The sequence below is a fragment of the Pongo pygmaeus genome, chromosome 16 (genome assembly GCF_028885625.2).
Source record: "Pongo pygmaeus isolate AG05252 chromosome 16, NHGRI_mPonPyg2-v2.0_pri, whole genome shotgun sequence".
NCBI classification, from domain to species: Eukaryota; Metazoa; Chordata; class Mammalia; order Primates; family Hominidae; genus Pongo; species Pongo pygmaeus.
This window is the reverse complement of record NC_072389.2, coordinates 79,446,998-79,466,762: the sequence shown is the minus strand read 5'-3', so window position 1 is coordinate 79,466,762 and position 19,765 is coordinate 79,446,998. Positions and strand designations below refer to the sequence as shown.

General features: G+C 47.9%; 1 protein-coding gene and 1 long non-coding RNA gene across 5 annotated transcripts; one reads left to right on the top strand and one right to left on the bottom strand.

The window, feature by feature from the left end:
• Positions 1 to 666: 666 nt before the first annotated feature.
• Positions 667 to 16,339, bottom strand: TBC1D21 (TBC1 domain family member 21). Of its 4 annotated transcripts, none has more exons than XM_054451287.2 (11): positions 16,083 to 16,339; positions 8,334 to 8,441; positions 8,094 to 8,197; positions 5,594 to 5,688; positions 4,949 to 5,059; positions 4,738 to 4,838; positions 3,667 to 3,763; positions 3,225 to 3,325; positions 2,087 to 2,203; positions 1,309 to 1,392; positions 667 to 813 (listed from the first exon to the last, which is right to left on the bottom strand). In XM_054451287.2, the coding sequence occupies exons 1-11, from the start codon at positions 16,140 to 16,142 to the stop codon at positions 781 to 783; spliced, it is 1,011 nt and encodes a 336-aa protein (XP_054307262.1). In that variant the 5' UTR covers positions 16,143 to 16,339; the 3' UTR covers positions 667 to 780. The 4 variants fall into 4 exon arrangements, with proteins under 4 accessions (XP_054307262.1, XP_054307263.1, XP_054307264.1 ...); XM_054451288.2 differs by having other exon boundaries at positions 2,126 to 2,203; XM_054451289.2 differs by lacking the exon at positions 8,334 to 8,441.
• Positions 16,332 to 18,913, top strand: LOC129014175 (uncharacterized). The gene is made up of 3 exons (XR_008494156.1): positions 16,332 to 16,573; positions 17,762 to 17,922; positions 18,747 to 18,913. It is a non-coding gene; the product is annotated as an uncharacterized LOC129014175 (long non-coding RNA).
• The last annotated feature ends 852 nt before the right edge of the window (positions 18,914 to 19,765 follow it).

The following is a 19,765-nucleotide window of genomic DNA, read 5'->3' as shown; positions in this document are numbered from 1 at the left end:
GGCTCAGGGCTGTGGCATACATAGCCCGGGGGAGCAGGTGTGATGCACCGTTTCCTCACGGAGCAACTGACTGCCTGGCCAAGGGCAAAGAGTGCATTCTCAAGAAAGATTGATCAAGACTGGAAAATAAAATGTAGCTTGAGGACACATTTGCAGGCTGATAAATGAAGGCACAATTATGAGGGAGGCTTTGAAACCAGGAAGGGAATTGCCTGCTTGTCAGATAGTTCTTCCAGGCCAGCCCCTTCCACAGACTAGCAGGGAATCTCTGGAAAAAAATGACTTAATTGTGTGATTGATGTGACAGGACCCAGGGGAGCAGTGGGTGTGGGGGCAGAGCCCCAGGACCAGCCTTCCTCTCAGGACCTGAGTCCAGATGAACTAATCCTTATTAAATGTGCTCAGTTTTGTCCTCCACAGGGATCTGGAAGTCTTTCAGAGTTGGTTCTACTCTAACCATTTGTTTCCAGATGTGGATCCACCGCAGCCTTGGAAAACCCTCCATCAAGGAGGAGCCACTGACCCAGTCTCTTCCAGCAAGCACCCTCCCTAGCCTCAGAACATGTCTCTCAGCCAGCCAGCCTCTCTTTGTATTGTACAACCCTGTCTCAGCCGTCACGTGCATCCCAGCCCCTAAGGTCAAAGACATAGCATCCACCACAAACCATTATTCCAGAGGACTGTTTATATTGCCGCTGTTTTATCTACTCCCTCACTCCAGTGCCCCTGACCTTCATCCTGCCCATCGAGGGCATCGGTCCACTGTGGGCTTTGGTGTCCTCAGAGGAAGAAATCCTTTAATGTCTGAGGAACCTAGGGAGGAGGCAAGTGGGAGGTGCACAGAGATCGGTCTGTCGCTTTCATTCTTCGGTTCTTCTAAGCAGCGACATTCTCCTGAGCCTCTGGGTGCCCAGATCCACTGGGATGGACACAGGGAATGGGGGATGAGGGCCGTGCTCTCAAGTAGCACAGCCTGCTCAGGGAGGAAGGAGCTACATGTGCAAACAGCAAGAAGACCATGAGGAGCAATATGAATGTGTTGGTGGTAGAGAACGTGGCACAGTCTGTGTCTCTGAAGTTGAATGCACCTGCCATGGGCTGCGTTTGGGGGATCAGGATAGGCTCCGACGGGGAGGAGGAGGAGGAAGAAGAGGAGGAGGAGAAGGAAGAAGAGGAGGAGGGGGAGGAAGAGGAGGAGGGGGAGGAAGAAGAGGAGGAGGAGGAAGAAGAAGAAGAAGAGGAAGAAGAGGAGGAGGAAGAGGAGGAGGAGGAAGAGGAGGAGGAGGACACATCATTGGGGCAACTTACATCCTTCTGGATGAGCTCAGCATAAACCACGCAGGCAGCAGAGATCAACTCATCAGCATCAAGGTCGATGAGGTTGTTGCAGGCCTGTGTGGGAGTGTGGGAGTGGTTGTGGGTGGGGCTGAGGCAAACGTCTCCCTGCACTCTTGGGCACAGGCAGCTGCCTGCAGCACCCAGGGAAGAAGGATGCTGCTCACAGCAGTCGCTGGGGACCACCTGACCTCTCCCCAGCCTGCTTGGCTCAATGCCTAAAATTTGATATTTTGGGGCAATGGTAAATGTTAGCTTTCATGTTAGGCTCTTAGGGAGTCCTGGGGTTCCACCAAGTGTCTTAGGGGCTTTGAAGGAGGACTTGGTTTATAATCAGGGTGCCACCTCAGATTTGTTTCTTCCAACAAAGTCTTCAGTAGCTTTTTTAAAATGGTGGAAAACTCTAGGTCCTTCTGCTTCAGCAATATTCCAGGCCACAGGGTTAACTGCGAGATCGTAGAGCTTAATAGTTAGGGAGTCTTCAAGGCCTCCATTTCCTCATGTGTTAACTAGGGGTGATGATGATGGTTATAGCCTCCCTGTGTCAGGCCTGTGGTGAGGCTTAAACGAGCTCTATTAAAAGCCCTTGGCACAGTAATCCGTACCTTAGATCTCATTGCCCTTCCTGTCTGGGGGGAAAAGGTGGCACTGGTGCCGAGCACCCCATGAACCCTGGTCTTGCAGCTGGGGTGGGGTGGGGTGTCAGGGCCTCCAGAAGCTGGGGTGGTAGCTTGCCCAAGGGTACTCTCACCAGGAGGATGTCATCCCCGCCCATGCTTTCCTGCAGCACCTGCTCCCGCACCATCTGCAGCATGCTGTAGGCCACCAGCACCTGGAAGTTCCTGCAGGGCTTCCCCGTCAGCAGAACCTGTGGGTCAGGGCATCTCAGTCTGGGCCCTGTGGCCTGAGACTGCAGATGCCCTGAGGATGGTGAGGTACCCACCAACCACGTGCCCGGGGTCAGCCATTCCTGGGCCTTGCTGCTGACTTGATCACTCAGTCATTCCTTCATTCATTCACTCACTCACTCATCCACTCACTCATGTATGTGCTCACAGGTACTCCTGGTTCTAGGCATTGTGCTGTCTCCTGGGGGATTCAGAGATAGAGGCTTCAGGGAATTCATTAGATAGAGGAAGGGGAGGGAGGCAATGAGGGGTGGGAAGACACTAGGAAACTGTCGAATTTGAGTGGGGTTTTGGCAAGCAAGGGTTGATGGGAATTAAATGACCCAAGGATGTCACCAAAGGCCTGGGTGTGGTCATGGACTTGGGCATGGAGACCAGCCAGCCAAGAGGGAGGGACAGGCAGGTGGGAATAGATCTGTGGGGCCCTACATGCCAGGAGGATGGTTGGGCTGGATACTGCAGGCAGCGGTGGCCATGGGCAGGGCAGTGATAGGTGGGGGTGGCATTCCTCAGGGGGTTCATCTGCTGATGGCCCTGAGGATTGTGGTCACAGGACTACAGGTATCCTTGGGGACCCATCTTCTGTGAGAGAGTTCCACAGGGGCAGCACTCTGGGGAAGGGGAAGGCCCGGGTTGGGGGGACAGCTGGGGAGGTGAAAGCATGGGGAGGCCACCTGGGCAGGGCAGCAAGAAAGTGAAGCTGCAGGCCCAGGCTCCCACCGCACAGGCCAGAGGGCCCTCCTGTGTCAACTGCCCGCAGAAGGCACAGCCAGTGGGGCCTTTGTGTTAAATGAACATATAGACAAAGTGATGCTCCAGCTTCCTCCAGCAAGGTGGGAGCAGGGTTGCTGACCTAACAAAACCTCAAGATACTGAACTCCATCCAAGCCAGGAAGAAAGGGGCAGGCAAGGAAGACTCGCAGCTTCCACTCTGCCTGAGGGGTGGAGCCCAGCCTGATGATCCCTAGCTGGACACCTCACCTCCCAGAGCCTCCAGACATCATCGAAGGACTTGAAGGCACGCTGGAAGCAGAAGCAGAACCAGGGGAAGAGGGACTGCACAGCCCCTGCACCCTTCCCTTCTGTGGGGAGAGAAGGCGAGGCTGTGGTCAGGGGAAAACACATATGATGCAGCAAACATATGCAGATGAGGCCAAACTAAGGAGCCTGCAAAACACTTGGGAAATACAAAAAGCCTGCTGCCCCTTTTCCAGCTGCCCTGGGAGATGGTTTAGAGTCAACTTTCAACTGTCCAGGCTCCAACCCCATCCAGATAACCCTCTTCCTAGGGCCTGGAGAGGCAATCAAATGACTCTGCTGTTCTCCAGCCCCCCATGATTAGGGACTGACAGTTGGGTACCAGCCCCCGTCCCATGCCTACCCTGGGGGGTGGGTAAGGTGGCAGGAGGTGGGAACCACTCACTTAGGTGCTCAGCAAACACGGGGTCCAGGAAGGTGATCAGGGTGCTGAGCATGTCTAGGTTCTTGGCCACGCCAATGTTGATGACACAGCTGTGTTCCTGCACACGATGGTGGGAGACAGACTGAGTCCTCCTTGGCTTCAAGGCACCGGAAGAGTCAACTCTGCTTCCCCCGGCTTCACTTCTGGAGGCTCTGTGTGTCTGTGCGCTGGGCCCATGTCTCTACGAGTCTGAGTGTGTGTGTGTGTGTGTGTGTGTGTGTGTGTGTGCATACATATCTATGTCTGTGACTGTGATCTGTGTATGCAAGTTTGTCTGTATATGTTGTGCACCTCTGGGTGGCTGTGTAGTGTGTGTGTGTGTGTGTGTGTGTGTGTGTAGTAGAGATTCTCAACTGTGGCTCACAGTCTAGTGAGCCCAGTTGCCCAGTTCTTCCCTCACACAATAGTGTTGGGGCAGAGCCAACTGGGACAAGGGAAGGGCAGCAAGCACACGTGCAGGGATGGTGGGGTGGAGGGAGGGATGAGGGAGGGTTCTGGGCAGGCTCTCGCAGATCATGAGGAAAGGCTTTCCAGGGAGGTGTTCCAGGGAGCTGCACCTTCAAAACCCCTCAACCTGGACAGTGAGGGAGCCCCTGGGGACTACTGAGTCCCCTGGTGTGCCTGGAATTCACGTTATGTGAAAGGTACAGCCCTGAATGACTGGCTAAGGTTATTGGATTTTATTCTGGAGGCCACAGGGAGCCATTGAGGAAGAAGAGGCGAGGAGGGAGGAGAACCGTGCTTGGGGAAGAAAATACCAGGAGAGGTCACCTTCCCTGGGCCTGGCCAGCCATGCTCTTTCAAGGTTTGTTGAGAGGTGGACCCAGAGCTTTGCTCCATCCCCCTTCTCCACTTCAATGCCTCCCCACCACCACTACTTTGAACCACTGGGTTTAGCATCACCCTCCTCTGAGACCCACAAGGCTGGAAGGAATGGCTGGGGTTGCCAATGCCTGCCAATCCTCAAGGAGTTGTTTGGGGAGTAGTGGGGGGTTGGGGAGGGGCGTCCCTGAGCTCAGGCCTTGCCCTCACCGTTTTCTGCAGGAAGAACTGGAAAAGCCAGAAAGTCTCGTGGTCGTGCTCCACCATCAGCTGGAAGAGCATCATCATCTCATGGAAGCCCTGCTGGTACTCTGTGGCAAAGAGGGGGTTGGGGAGGAGGGGCTGGGTGGGAGAGCCTGGACCCTTGGCTTAGGCTGGGCCAGGTCCCGGGAGGACGTTGACAAGGGGAGCTGAGGCTCACCTGCCTGCGTGTTGCAGACGTAACTCAGGAGCAGGATCTTCTCTAGCCTCTTCTTGTCGATGAGGACATTGCCCAGGGGGTCTTTGTCATAGAGTTTCTGAATGTCACGTGCTAAGTTGGAAGCAAGGGGCAAGTGGGTGGCACCAGATCACATCCAGCAGGTCTATGGGTGAATTTCTTCCCCTACCCCAATGGGCAGGCCCTAGGACATCCTGGAGGGAGAGGGAGCTGTGAAAGGTACATCAGCCCCTGCCAGGATCAGTTCCTCACCACACCCTGAGCTGTCTGTGTTTCTTCCCACCTCCAACCCTTTGACGAGGCCATACCCTCGGCCAGGAATGTCCTCCCCCACCCTTCCTCTCTGTCCAGTTCAAATCCAACCTCGTTCAAAGCCAAAGAAAGGAGAGAGGAAGACCAGGCAGCAGGAACATCATGCGCCCGGGGAAACATGGTATGGGGCATCTAGGGCCACTCAGGAGAGACTGGTGGGGTGGATTAACAAGGTTCAGCTGGCGAAACTCCAGGCACAAGTCAAAGCAACCCCCAGGATCCTGGAGCCATCCCTCCCTGGAAGTGGCTGAGAAGGGGGCAGGGTTGGCTTCAAGCCCTCCCTCTGCCCAGCCCTCTCCACCCTGCTTTGCTCACCGATGTTATTGCGAGTCTCTATGAAGTTCCGATGCAGGTTTTCCAGAAGGGGCTGAATTTTCTCATACATTTGGCATAAGGCCTTATAGTTCTTCCTGTGAGAACAGAACTGAGGCTGAACAAAGTGGCTTTCCCCTTCTGATAAGTGGAGAACAAGCAGCTGCAGCTACCAGGCCCCAGGCAGATCCAGGGCAGCACCCTCACCCAGGCATGCACCCTACCTGTGATGCTCTCCCTCATCTCAACCTGTGCCACCCTAAGTGTCCTCCAACATGCACCTGGAGTGCAGAACAGAGACAGTTTAACTTCCTGGGCTCTGTACTCCAAACGCTGCACCTGAATCCTGGCTCTACACCTTAATAACAGGGTGTCTGCCACTGGGAGCAAGTCTTGGGGACATCATTTTCCATCTCTAAGCCTCAGTTTCCCCATCTGTAGAATGGGCATAATACTGGCACCTGTGCCTTGGAATTGGAAGTGCTGAGTGAGGCGGTGTTTTGTCCTCATTATTAGAATATGATTAGTTGGTATTGCTGGCTGCCTGGTGGCCTCCAAAAAGAGATATCCATGTCCTAACCCCTAGGACCTGTGAATGTAACCATATGGGGGAAAAGGGTCTTTGTAGATGTGATTAAGTTAAGGATCTCCAGATGAGATCCTTAACATAAGACTTTCCAGGTGGACCCCAAATCCAATGACATGTGTTCTTATAACACACAGAGAGCAGAAGGTCTCACGACCATGGGGACAACGGAGTGAGGCAGCCACCAGCCGAGGAACACCAGGAGCCACCAGAAGCTTGGAGGTAAGGAAGGGTTGTACCCTAGAGCCTTTGGAAGGAGCCAACACCTTGATTTTGGGCTTCCAGCTCCAGAACTGCAGGAGGACAGGTTTCTGTTGTCGGAAGCCACCCAGTTTGTGGTACTTGCTAAGGCAGCCTCAGGAAATGAACACAGGTGAGCTCTTGTCAGAGCTCCCGAGCCTCTCTGAGCTCCCTAGCCCAGCCCTCACACCCCCGTCCCACCCTGGGTCACTCTGGCTGGCCCTGGCATGTGAATCTTTTCCACTTTCTGTCTGGATGCTCCCTTGGGGCTGGGCCTAGCCCCTGCTTCAGGCTCCCAGACAGGTGGGTCCAGCCCAGGCTACACAGTCATGCAGCCACAGTCCAAAGGAGTCCGTTCCTCTGATGGGAAGATATTCAGCAGTGGAGTCAGTCTGACTCAGCCAGTGTATACGGAGCCCTCCCATGGACAGGCAAGGTCAGGAGAGGGCCCAAGACAAAGGCAAACTGGCTGCAGCCTCTGCCCTTGTTTGCATTCAACCTGGGAGGGAAGACACAGGCTCCAGTCTCACTACTGTGGGACCAAGTGCCCAGGGTCATGGAAGTGCAAGTCAAGGGACTCCGGCTTCAGGGAGGGAGGATTCCCACCAAAATCATAAAAGCTACTGATTCCTCCCCTGTGCAAGGTGCCTTACCTGTATTATCTGATTCAGCCCCCACAACCACTCTGTGAAACAGATTGTTACCCGCATTTTATAGAAGAGGAGACTGAGACTTCAGCACTGAAGTTCACGGGCAAGTTCACCCAGGTTGTAAATCAGAGTGCTGAAATTTGAACCCGGTTTCCAAATCCAAGACGGTCCAAGTTCGAAGATGGTGTGTTATCTACTGAAACAAAGTGCCCCATCCCTGGCTTCCTTGGGAGATCTGGGAGGGCTGCTTGGAGGAGGTATACTGTGCGATCTGGGCCTTGAAGGAAGGATGGGCTACTGATAGGCAGATGATAGAAAGCCATTGTGGAGGGAGGAGAAAGGGTGACCCAAGGACAGAGGGGAGTGCAAATGTGGTCTGTGCTGGGGCAGGAGTGGGCGAATGAGGAGTCAGTGAGGCTGTCAGTATGGCTGGAATGTCAGACTCTGGGATAGTGGGCAATGTGGAGCTAGGATCAGGAAGTTTTTGGAAGAGAAGATATGCTATTTGAAACGTTACTAGTTACACCACTGGGAGTGTTTCATCTAAGGACACAGGCAGCCCATACTGGGTTTTCTACCTTCCCCCTGAGTACTGGGAGGAAACACTGGGCACAGGCAGGGAGTGGGGAGACTAGACCCAGGAGGCAGCTCAGCCATGGGGGGCAGGGAGGAGGTGGAGTTGGGGTGGCACCCAGGGAAGAGGGTGGCAGACTCTGTTCAACGGCTGCCTCAGAGGGAGAATGCATAGGCCCTAGGGAAGGATGGGACTTGGGGCCCAGGGGTAAGAGGAGTGGCTGGGACCAAGCCCATGCCTGGCAGTTGATGGGCTGGTAAATGGAGCTCGGGGAGAGAAGGCACTGGCACAAACTGGCCGCACCTCCTGTGTGCTGTGCCTGGGTCAGGAGGCATGGGGTTCCTCTCGGAATGAGAAGTTGCATGGGGGCAGAAGATAGTCTGCAGACTGGGGAGGCGGCACCTGCCACCTGCAGGCCCCCCTCCCATCCCAACAGGGTCTGGAGTGTTCTACCTCCTCATGCTGTCCACCGTGAGCCGCTCATCCTGGGAACTCTGCCATGAGAAGTAGCCCGTGAGGAATTTCCAGGCTTCAGTCCTCACGAAGGGGTGCAGACCCTGGGGTAGGGGTGGGAGGTGGGAGTCATGGGCTCTATGGATGCCTACCAAAAGGGCTTCATCCAACGCCACACCTGCCCCCTGCCCATCCATGCTCCCGTTCCCAGGCAAGGCCAAGGGTAGCTTGGGGACCCACCCTTTCCAGGATGTTAACACAAATGAAGTCCCGTGACTTGGCCAAGTGGCCATTCTCATCAAAGAAGCTGTCCCATTCTGTCTTGTCAATGGGTGGTTTTCTCTTCACCTGGCAAAAGCAGCAACCAGTTCCGCCTTATGTTAGAAGCCTTCAGCTTTTAAGTGTGATTTTAAATAATATGTTCTGGACTTTGCAATATGAATCAAAGTGCACAGCCTGACTTACTTCTGGAAATCTATCTTGAGGACATTACTGAAAATATATAGAAAAAATCCTGTATGCATAATAATTTTCATGCACATTACTCACCAACATGAAAAATGCAAGCACTCTAAATGTTCTGCAATAAGGGGATAGTTAAGTAAACTGTGGTTTATGTGCTCAATGGAATATTTTGAAGCATATAAATGTTGTTTACAAGGAATGAATAATAATCTGAAAAAAATACAAATGTTAACAGAAAAAAGCAGAATACAGAATTGTATATCTAGTATTTTCTCTATGTATACTCTATAGTACAACTATGGCACTCGTAGTAATACCTCTCTATGTATTGTGTCCGTTATATATTATAATAATACCCCACATAAACTCTAATATATAATGCATTGACTACTATAAAGTTTTTAGAAAAAGACTGAGAAAATACAAACATGTTCCTCCCTCCCACTAAAAACAGCAGTGATTATCTTTGAGTGATAGGAAATAAGTACTTTTTATCCTTTTTCTTGTATTTTTTATTTTTTGAGACAGAGTCTCACTCTGTCGCCAGGCTGGAGTGCAGTGGTGGATATCGGCTCACTGCAACCTCCACCTCCCGGGTTCAAGTGATTCTCCTGCCTCAGCTTCCTAAGTAGCTGGGACTACAGGCACGCGCCACCACACCCAACTAATTTTTGTATTTTTAGTAGAGAGGGGGTTTCACCATGTCGGCCAGGATGGTCTTGATCTCTTGGCCTCTGGTGATCCACCTGTCTCACCCTCCCAAAGTGCTGGGACTACAGGTGTTAGTCACCGCATCTGGCCTTTCTTGTATTTTTAAAATTTTCTATAATAATGTACACTGCTTTGATCACAGGAAAATATAAAATAAGCATTAATTAGACATAGTTATGAGCTCCACTTTTCCTTTCCTGGAAATGTAAAATGGTTCATTATGAGAGATAGTTTCTGCTTTTGATAAGGGGGTGTGTGTGTGTGTGTATGGTATATATCTGTGTGCTATGTGTACGTGGACGTGTGTGTGTGTATGTGTTGGAGAGAGGTGAGTGCACTGCATGCAAAGTAATTCAAAATGCTTATAAAATAATAACTAGGGTCAGGCGAAGTGGCTCATGCTTGTAATTCCAGCACTTTGGGAGGCCAAGGCAGGTGGATCACTTGAGGTCAGTTGGAAACCAGCCTGGGGCAACATGGTGAAACCCTGTGTCTACTAAAAATACAAAAATTAGCCAGGCATGGTGGCGCATGCCTGTAATCCCAGCTACTCAGGAGGCTGAGGCCGGAGAATTACGTGAATCCGGTAGGCAGAGGTTGCAGTGAGCTGAGATCACACCACTGCACTCCAGCCTGGGCAACAGAGCACATAATAATAATAATGTCTCTAATACAACAACAACAACAACTAGGAGTGAGGGTTCTTGTTGGAATAAGAGAAGATTCCTTTCTTCCTGGGGTATTCTCTTCTACTGGAGAGAAGAATATCTTGAAATGCCACATTGCAGACATAAAGATGTGCTGATGGACAGAGCTGAGTAGACATGTAAATATACACACTCCCAACTTCCCATTAGTGTACATCTGAATATGTGACTCAAAATTAAATTTGCATATAAATCACTTAAGGATCTTCTGCAGGTGCAGATTTGATTCAGAGGGTTTGGGGTGGGGCCCAAGATGATGCATTTCTAACAAGCTCCTGAGTAACAGGTGATGCTGCTAGTCCACAAACCACATGAGTAGTCAAGTATTAGAAGGCAAAACAGGCCAGGCATGGTGGCTCACGCCTGTAATCCCAGCATTTTGGAAGGCCCAAGCGGGCAGATCACTTGAGGTCAGGAGTTCGAGACCAGCCTGGCCAACATGATAAAACCCCATATCTACTAAAAAAAAAAATACAAAAATTAGCCGGGTGTGGTGGCGGGGTGCCTGTAATCCCAGCTACTCAGGAGGCTGAAGCAGAAGAATCGCTTGAACCTGGGAGGCAGAGGTTGCAGTGAGCCAAGATCATGGCACTGCACTCCCGCCTGCGTGACAGAGCAAGGATCCTTCTCAAATAAATAGATAAATAAATAAATGAAGGCAAAGCAGCATTGTTAACTAAAAATAAGAGCCTACAGGCTCCAAATTGGGATAATTTCCACTAACTGTATATTTGATGGAAATGGATTGAGAAACACATTTTTAATAACTCATGCATGCCCTGTCATCTGAACCAAAATAGGACATATGGGCCAAGAAGATACAAATCTCGGTGTGGGCCTAACCCTGGGAAGCAGGGTCTGCCCTGATGTGTTCCCCACCTGCATAGACACTGCCACTCATCAGAGCAAGCTTTCTGCCCCTCTGACTGTCATCATGTTCTCCCAACCTACACTCATTCAGAAACTGCAACACTCAGCATGCAATGTGGCAGGAAGCAGAAGGGAACAGGCAAAGCTGGGCTGTGTCCCGGGATCCTTAACTATAAAAGGAAATGCTTTAACTTTAGAAATGCATTTCCATAAGGATTTTAGTCAATTTGTCCATTTCTATAATAAAGGCAGCTGTGATTTTGGTGGAGACTGCATTGAATCTGTAAGCCGGTTTGGGAGAATTGATGACACTATCGAGTCTTCTGACCCATGAGCACAATATATTTCGCCGTTTGTGTAGGTCTTTTAAAATTTCTCTCAGCAGTATCTTGTAGTTTTCAGTGTCTAGGTCATTCATATATTTTGTAAAGTTTATCCGTAAGTATTTCATATTTCAGATGCTACTGTAAAAAGTATCATTTTAAAATTTAAATTTCTAATAGAAATACAATGTACTTTTATATATCAATCTTGTATTCTTGCAACCTAGTAAAACTCACTTATTAGTCCTAGTGGCTTTCTTGTGGATTCCATGGGATTTTTGACATAGACCAGGGGATCTATGGGTCAAATGTGGCCTCCAATCTGTTTTTCTAAATAAAGTTTTATTAGGATACAGCCACACCCACTCATTCATTTTTGTCTGTGGCTGCTTTCATGCTATGATGGCAGAGTTGAGTAGTTGCAACAGAGACTGCGTGGACGCAAAGTCAAAAATTCTATTGTAACTTTTGCAGAAAAAATTTGCCAACTCTCACATAGATGAGCATGTTCATCTGTGAGTAAAGGCAGTTTAACTTCTTCCTTTCAAGTATGGATACCTTTTATTTATTTTTTCTTGTTTTACTGCACTGGCTAGAACTCAAGTGCAATGTTGAATAAACATGGTGAGAGAAGACATTCTTGCTTTGTTCCTCATCTTAGAGGAGCAGCATTCAGGCTTTCACAGTTCAGTATGATGTGAACTCTAGGCTTTCTACAGATGCCTTTTATCAGGTTGAAGACAGTCCCTTCCAGTTCTAGCATGCTGAGAGTTTTTAATTAGGAATGGATATTGGATTTTGTCAAATAATGTTCTGCATCTGTTGAAATTGTCATATGGCTTTTCTTTTTTTGAGTTTGTTAGTATGGTAAATTATATTGAGTACTTTCGAATGGTAAATAAGCCTCACATTCCTGGGATAAGCCCCACTTGGTGATGATGTACTATGCTTTTTATACATTGTTGGCTTCTATTTGCTAAAATTTTATTTAGAATTTTTGCATCCATGTTCACAAGAATCATTTGCCTGTGAGTTTCTTTTCTTGTAATATCTCTAATTTTGGTATCAGGGCAATGTTGGCCTCATAGAATGAGTAGGGATGTGTTTCTTTCTTTCTTTTTTTTTTTTTTTTTTTTTTTTTTTTAGTTTTCTGGAAGTGTTTGTATAGAATTGGTATTATTTCTTTTTAAAATATTTGGTAGAACCAGTGAAGCCATCTGGGCTAAATTTTCTTTGTGGGAAAGTTTTTAACTGCAGATTCTATTTCTTTATTAAATATTAGGATGGAGTCAAAAGAAATTGCTTTATTTTTGACTTTAAAAATTAGGAATTTATAGGAACAGGACATCTTCCAAATCACTTTAAAAAATAAAAGCAAGCAATACAGGAAACAACAAGGAGTTAATAAAAGTATAAAGCATAAAAATGATAGAAACCCAAAGAAATTAATTACGAAAATAAATGCATTTCATTCTCTTATTAGCTGTAAACATTAAAAAGCAATTGATGATGTGCCAGACACTGTTCTAAGCACTTTATATATATCAACCCATTTAATCTTCACAAGTATCTATGAAGTGGTATAGTTCTTGTACTGTTTTACAGATCAGGGAACTGAAACCATAGGAGGGTTAATTAGCATATCTGAGATCACACAGAAAGTATCAGAGCTGAAGTTTGAACCCAAAGCTGTTTGATGCAAGAGTCAGAGGCTTAACCCTAATGCCATGCTGGGGGTGGGAGGGGCAGTGGGAAGGAATTAAAAGGCAAGGATTTTCCACTCAAATAAAAAATATGTATCTTACACAAGCTGTGAACAAAAGAAATACCTTAAAATCAAATGCCCTACAATGATTAAAAAATAAACGACGAACAAAGATATGAAGAAAAGTCAAACACAATGGAGAGGTAATATTGAAATTAAAGTAATATGTACCACACACTGTAACAAAAGATACAGCATCAATGCAATAAGGCAGAAATAATTAGAAACATCACAAGAAGACATCTGTTGAGTATTCAGAGAATTTGCATTTCTAAACCTCTACCTGCAACAATTGCAACAATTGGCCATCTGCCTACTTTGCCATGGTTGAATTTGTTTATAAAAAGTCACTGCTTCAGCCAGGTGCGATGGCTCACACCTGTAGTCCCAGCACTTTGGGAGGCCGAGGTGGGTGGATCACGAGGTCAAGAAATCGAGACCATCCTGGCCAACATGGTGAAACCCCTTCTCTACTAAAAAAATACAAAAAATTAGCCGGGTGTTGTAGCGGGCGCCTGTAGTCCCAGCTATTCGGGAGGCTGAGGCAGGAGAATGGCATGAACCTGGGAGGCGGAGCTTACAGTGAGCTGAGATCGTGCCACTGCACTCCAGCCTGGGTGACAGAGCAAAACTCTGTCTCAAAAAAAAAAAAAAAAAAAAAAAAAACACACAAAAAATGTCGCTGCTTCTTCCTTCTAGGAAACTCCATTTCTCTACACCCACCAGTTCCCTGTATCTCTCCAAACTTCAGCAAACTATAGGCCACCCACAAGACTATCTCAGACACTTGCTAGCAAGCCAAGGACCAGAACAAGAAGGCTGTTGACCCGCAGAAGGCGAAGGGGGAAATGTCGCTTAGAAGCCCCCTGTCTACATGCACACCACCTACCTGTCTATGCTAGAAATCAGAGAATGTGTATCTGGGCTCCTTTAACATGACAGAGATTGTCAACACACAGTGGCTTCTCAAATCAACCTTCATCTTCCCATATTCCTCTGTTCTTTGCTCAACCAACCTAATAACACCCTTTTCCATACACTGGGTATAATGACCTGGTAATCCGGGAGGGGAAGTATGCAGTTTGCGAGGGGCTGGATACCCTCCAGCTCTGCAACAGTGCCTTTCCTAGTGTCCTGGGAAGTGTACTGCTAGATAGAGCAGCTGTGGAAATCTCCCACCTTCAGGGTGTATCTAGGCAGGTTAAAGTTCTACATCAGCAAACCTGAGGAAGCCTTGGCCATTCTTCCCCTGGGGAAGGGGACCAGAAGTGGGAGCCCTAAGTGGCTCAGTCCCTCTAAAAGTTTCCTACTGCTAGAGGCCTCGGCTTCAGGCATAAATCTCCTCTCCCCACTGCATCACTGGGTTAGGGGTTTTCTCCCATATTTTCAGTAAAATAAGACAGCCTTTGGAGGACAAGAAAAACTTTTTATGAGGGTTTTAATGCCAAGTTTCTCTGAATACTCATAGCCTCCTTTTATAAATGTGAATACACAGAACCTCCAATAAAGCCCAGGGAAGGTCGTTGACTTTGCTTAAGGTTCCCTCCCTCCCTCCCTCCCTCCCTCCCTCCCTTCCTTCCTTCCTTCCTTCCTTCTTCCTTCCTTCCTTCCTTCCTTCCCTTCTTCCCTCCTTCCCTCCTTCCTTCCTTCTTTCTTCTTCTTTTTTTTTTTTTTTGATGGAGTCTCGCTCTGTCACCCAGACTGGAGTGCAGTGGCGCAATCTCGGCTCACTGCAACCTCCACCTCCCTGGTTCAAGCAATTCTCCTGCCTCAGTCTCTTAAGTAGCTGGGATTACAGGGGCTTACTACCACATCTGGCTAATTTTTTGTATTTTTTAGTAGAGACAGGGTTTCACCACATTGGCCAGGCTGGTCTTGAACTCACGTCCTCAGGTGATCCGCCCGCTTCGGCCTCCCAAAGTGCTGGGATTAGAGGCGTGAGCCACTGCACCCAGACAAGGTTCTCTTTTCTACTCCAGTTCACCTGAGGGCAAGATACACTCCCAACCGTAACAGGGGGTCCCCACTTCAGCAATTATTACAAACGCAGGTGTGGAGGGTATATCATCAGTACAGCACCGTGATGAAGAAAATGGTTTAAAACAGTGGTTCACAAAGCTAATTGTGCATCACAGTGCCCTGGAGGGATGAGTCACAAAAAACACAGATTTCTGGGCTTCATCTCCAGTGTCTTGTTCAGAAGATCTGGGGCCCAAGAGTCTGCATTCTTACAAGTTCCCAGTTGGTGCTAATGCTGCAGGTTTGGATGCCACACTTTGAGAATACTGATTTTTGCATCCCACCTGTCTGGGTCTAAATACAACTTCTGCCACTTACAAGCTGTATGACTGTAGGCAAGTGACAAAGTCTCTGTGGCTCCATGTTCTCATTTATAAAAGGAAGACAACAGCATTATTCACTTCATAGAGTTGTGATGAGAATGAGTGACTATAAACAAAGCATTTAGAACATTCATCGTACATAATAAATGCTATGTGACAGTTTACTTTATTAGCCTTCTCTAAGCTCAGAGAAAGGAGAAAGATATAAAGAAAATTTAAAGCAAGGCCTGGTGATAATTTGCCATAAAGTAAATAACATTTAAAACTCAGGGAGAGGGGTGTCCATTTTGAATTTTTATGTATCACTCTCTTAATCACTATGATTAATGAGACTTGAGATTGGCTAAAGTTATTGTAATTGGTTATGATTTTGAAAAAATTCTGTGTGGAAAATGAACTGGAGCCGACTTCTAACAAATAGCTGTATCTTGTAAACTGGGTTTAGAACTATCTACTAACAAAAGCATTACTGCCACCTGGTGGCACTATAACAAAATTGTTGGCAAAAAGCGCCGATGAAAATCTATCAGCATTCTTCAGAGACGCACCTGCAAACCTACAACTCAATAAAGTTAGAATAGCACATATGGGGAGAAGGTTTTGCTGGCTTGAAAAGAAGGTGAAACGGGGCTTGGATGTCTCAGTCCTGTCCTTGGGCTGATGGTAAGAGTAAGGTACAACCACCCTTGCTCCACCTTCTATGTTAGCTCAGGGTTCTAGCTTTTCCCACCCAGCAGGGGAAAATGGTCCCAGTGCCAACCAGAGGCTGGGGAGGGAGGCACTCAGATCTGACGAAGAACACGCACCAGGATGAAGGAGGCTGACTGTCTAGCAGAGAGGCTGTTTTCAGGAGAGAGGGTGGTCATGCTCCCTGCTGTCTTCCAGACAGCCTCTGATCAGAACTCACTTGGAGCCCTAGTGATGCTTAATCAGCAGAGGAATGTGATCTTCCTTTTCGGAGATGGGTTGCATTCCCAGAAGGAACTGGCTGCTCCTGACCTCCCACACTTGAGCAGAGCCGGCCAGCGGTGTGTCACAAGGCCCCTGGAACCCTCATCACAATGACCCGGAACACGGGAGCACCCACCTTTAGAGATGAGACACAAGCAGGAGAGGAGGGATTAAACCTGCTAGTTATGAAAAGAAAAGAAAAGAAAAGAAAGAAAGAAAAAAAGAAAAACAAAAACCAACAACAAACAGAAAAATGCAAAACTGCAGTACACGCAGTGGAGGTTGGATTCAGAGGACATGCGGATCAGTGTGGGCTGTGCTGGTCAAGGAGGGCTTCCAGGGAGAGGTGGGCCGTGAAGCCTTGCTCTCTATCTCTGGCTCTTCCTCTGGACTCTCTTAGCTGGACTCCCTCCCTATTCCACCAGACCAGTGCCCAAAGTTGGAGAATAACTAGAAACCAGGCTTCAGATGTCTTGGGTACCAGTTACAAAGATTCAGAATCAGTATGTCAGGGCTGGGGCCTGGGGGGCTGGGGAATGTTTTGATATGCCTCCTGGGGTGACTCAGCTTCAGCATTGGAATGGTAGCTTCTGGGGTGAGATCAGTTTTATTTAGCTTTTTATCCAGAACACTTAGGATCGTGCCTGAGTAGCTGAGTTAATGATTTAATTAAATGGGAGAATAAATGAAGCTGTCTCAGACCTCATCTCACTTCCCTCTCTGTATGTATGACAGAGATTTGTGCATGCCCCATATCACCTCCTACCTTGAGTTCCTTTAGGCCAGGGTCAACATCAGATTCCTCTGTGGTTCCCTCTCCCGATGCCAGTTCTGCCATCACTTGGCACTTGGTAGGTGCTCAATATTTGTTGTATGGACCCAAGGAGTTGGCTCTGCTTGGCTCCAGCATCACCGTTCTCCACCTTAAGCATTGCTTGCACTTCTACTCAGGTCCCATCTGGCTCTAAAGCATCCTTAGTCATTAGGAGATGACAGTAATTAGACCAACCAAATTGGAATCAGGAGCTGGGGGTTGGAATATGGACTCTGACCTCAAATTTGGATGCTCCCCGCTTCTGAGCTACAGATTCCCCAGACATGAAATCAGAATACAGTCAACCTCTGGCTTTCACCTCCTTATTAACATAATGAATCACCGTCCATATGGAGTCTTCCATGGACACAATTCATTGTCTCATTTACTGTTTCTGTTCTGCTTGCCTGCGGCACTGCAGAAGGCCTTTTAAATCAAAATGCCTTATTATCTGCCTCTCTCCACTACCCACTACCCTAGCCCAACCTAGGAGAGAGTTAAGAGCCTCTACCCTTTCATCTACTGCCCCTAGGTCTTCATGGAGTGGGAGGTGGGCAACGTTGAGTAGGGAAGGTGTGGAGTAAGGATGGGGCCCCTTGCACATTAGGGTGGCTTCATTCTAAGGCCTGCAAGAAGTTTCCAAAGCAAATGTTTAGAGCAAGAGACACAGACATCATTTAGGATTATCCATGTGTCTGTTCTTCCACATTAACCATGTAGGCAACTGAGGATTCACTGCAATTGTTCCTTGAGAAGATGAGGATCAGGTCGGGAATTGGAAACATCTGAGGGCTAAATTCAACCTGGCTTCTAAAATGAACATGGTCAACATAGATCAACTACTGAACTTCTTTTAACCTCTGGCATCCTGTCTGTGAATTGTAGGTGATAACCCTTCCCAAATGAGCCAATATGGTTTAGTCATGTTACAAAAGCCCCATAGCAACCACATGGAGGCTTAATATTCAAACAGAACTGCAGGACTCTGTAACTGAAGCAAAAAGGGCTTTTATTCCATCTTTCTTTCTTCTTTTTTCAGATTCTGAAAGGGAATTACATGTGTCCATTTTTTTCCAGGGCTGAATGATCCTTACCACGTCCATTTATTTACATAACTGCCCAAGTGCCTTAGATTCCCATATATTGCTTTTCTGTTATGCATTTCCTCATCTCTGATGGGAATCCAGCTTTCTGCTTCAAACTTCTATACATGAGGATTCTTCAGGGAAAATATTATTTTAGATGTTTGCATTAAAAAAGTCCAAGGAGGGAGAAACCCACTCAGTCCATTTTTCTCTGCTGAATCTGGCTGTCCATTAGCTGATGTGGCTGGTGTGGGAGGGAGAAGAGACTTGGAGGGGCCTGGGGAAGACCTCTCATCAGTGACAAAGCTCATAGGCTTTGGTGCCAGAAAGACCCGGTTCAAATCCTGGCTCTGATGCACACCAATGATATGACCTTGGTTGAGAAAGGCAGTCTCATGCGTGTGGTCTTTTAACCTCTGCTCAGCCCCATACAAGTGGCCTTGAGCCAAAAACACTTCCTTACCAACAGATAAGGGGCTCTCATAGCTTGTGCTGGGCTTATCACCTTATGTGGGAATATCTTTTTCCTGTTTCAGACTCAGTGTGTACTCTTTGTTCTGCTTAAGCTTGTGCGTCATGTGGCAGGCACCTGGCCAACCTCACTGTTTTATCTGTTCCAGGTGGGGAGGAAACAGGGTCCACCCGCTGCTGCACAAGAGGGGTGCGTGCAGACCATCACCTTGTGTCTGCTGTAGCAGGAGACCCCTGGCCATGCGGGACTGAACCCATGATTGCAGCTGATCTTACTCTGTCTCTTCTCTGTGTGAGTAAAGTGTTGTTCCATCTAGTGCCTGTGTGAGTCGTGTCTTTCGTGGCGACACCTATAAACCATGGAGTGGGCTGACATCCTGGTTCTGCTGCTCCTGGTGGCAGGCATTGTTGTGCTGTTTGCCGTCCTCCACACAGTGCGACTCTTCTCTACCCTGCCCGAGTCTCAGCATCTCCACATGTGCCATGAGGATGGTAATGCTTTACAGAACTGAAGGGTAATTGAAGCATGGCCCTGGAGCACAGGAGGCACCCAATGCGTGGTAGTTATTATTATCTTTAGCATCACCAGTATTATTACTAATGCCTAGGACTTGTCCACAAAAATCACTATGAAAATTTACTTCTGTGAACTAGACTCATGTCAAAATGCTGCCTGCTTCCATGAGGCTTGTAGTGACATCCATGTACAAGTTCAAAGACCCTCTGAGCCAATTTCCACTTCTCTACATGTCTCTGGGAACCTAGGGGACCAGGATTACTGTAAAAGCAGGTAAGGCCAGTATTAAAAAGCAGGTTCACTCCAGTTCCCTTCACGCCAATGCAACAAGACACAACTCTGTGAAACGCCATGCAACTGTATCCCTGTTAACAAGTATCAACCCCTTCAAAGGATACCTACCCATGACTAAGTCTGCGGCACTCTAGATCTTGATATAAATCACATGCATTCTGGTGTTATTTCATTGCAAATTGCCAAAGATCTTCCATGCTAAAGCTGTACTTTTCTCTTTACCTCTCTTTGTGGGGGACCAGGGTAAGTTTAGATTTTTGGCTTCGGACTTTCTGCCCTCAATTCCATGGAGCATGGCATTTCTGACAATGCTGGAGATGGCTGCACGTCATGTGTCACTAGCGTGAGGATAGCAGG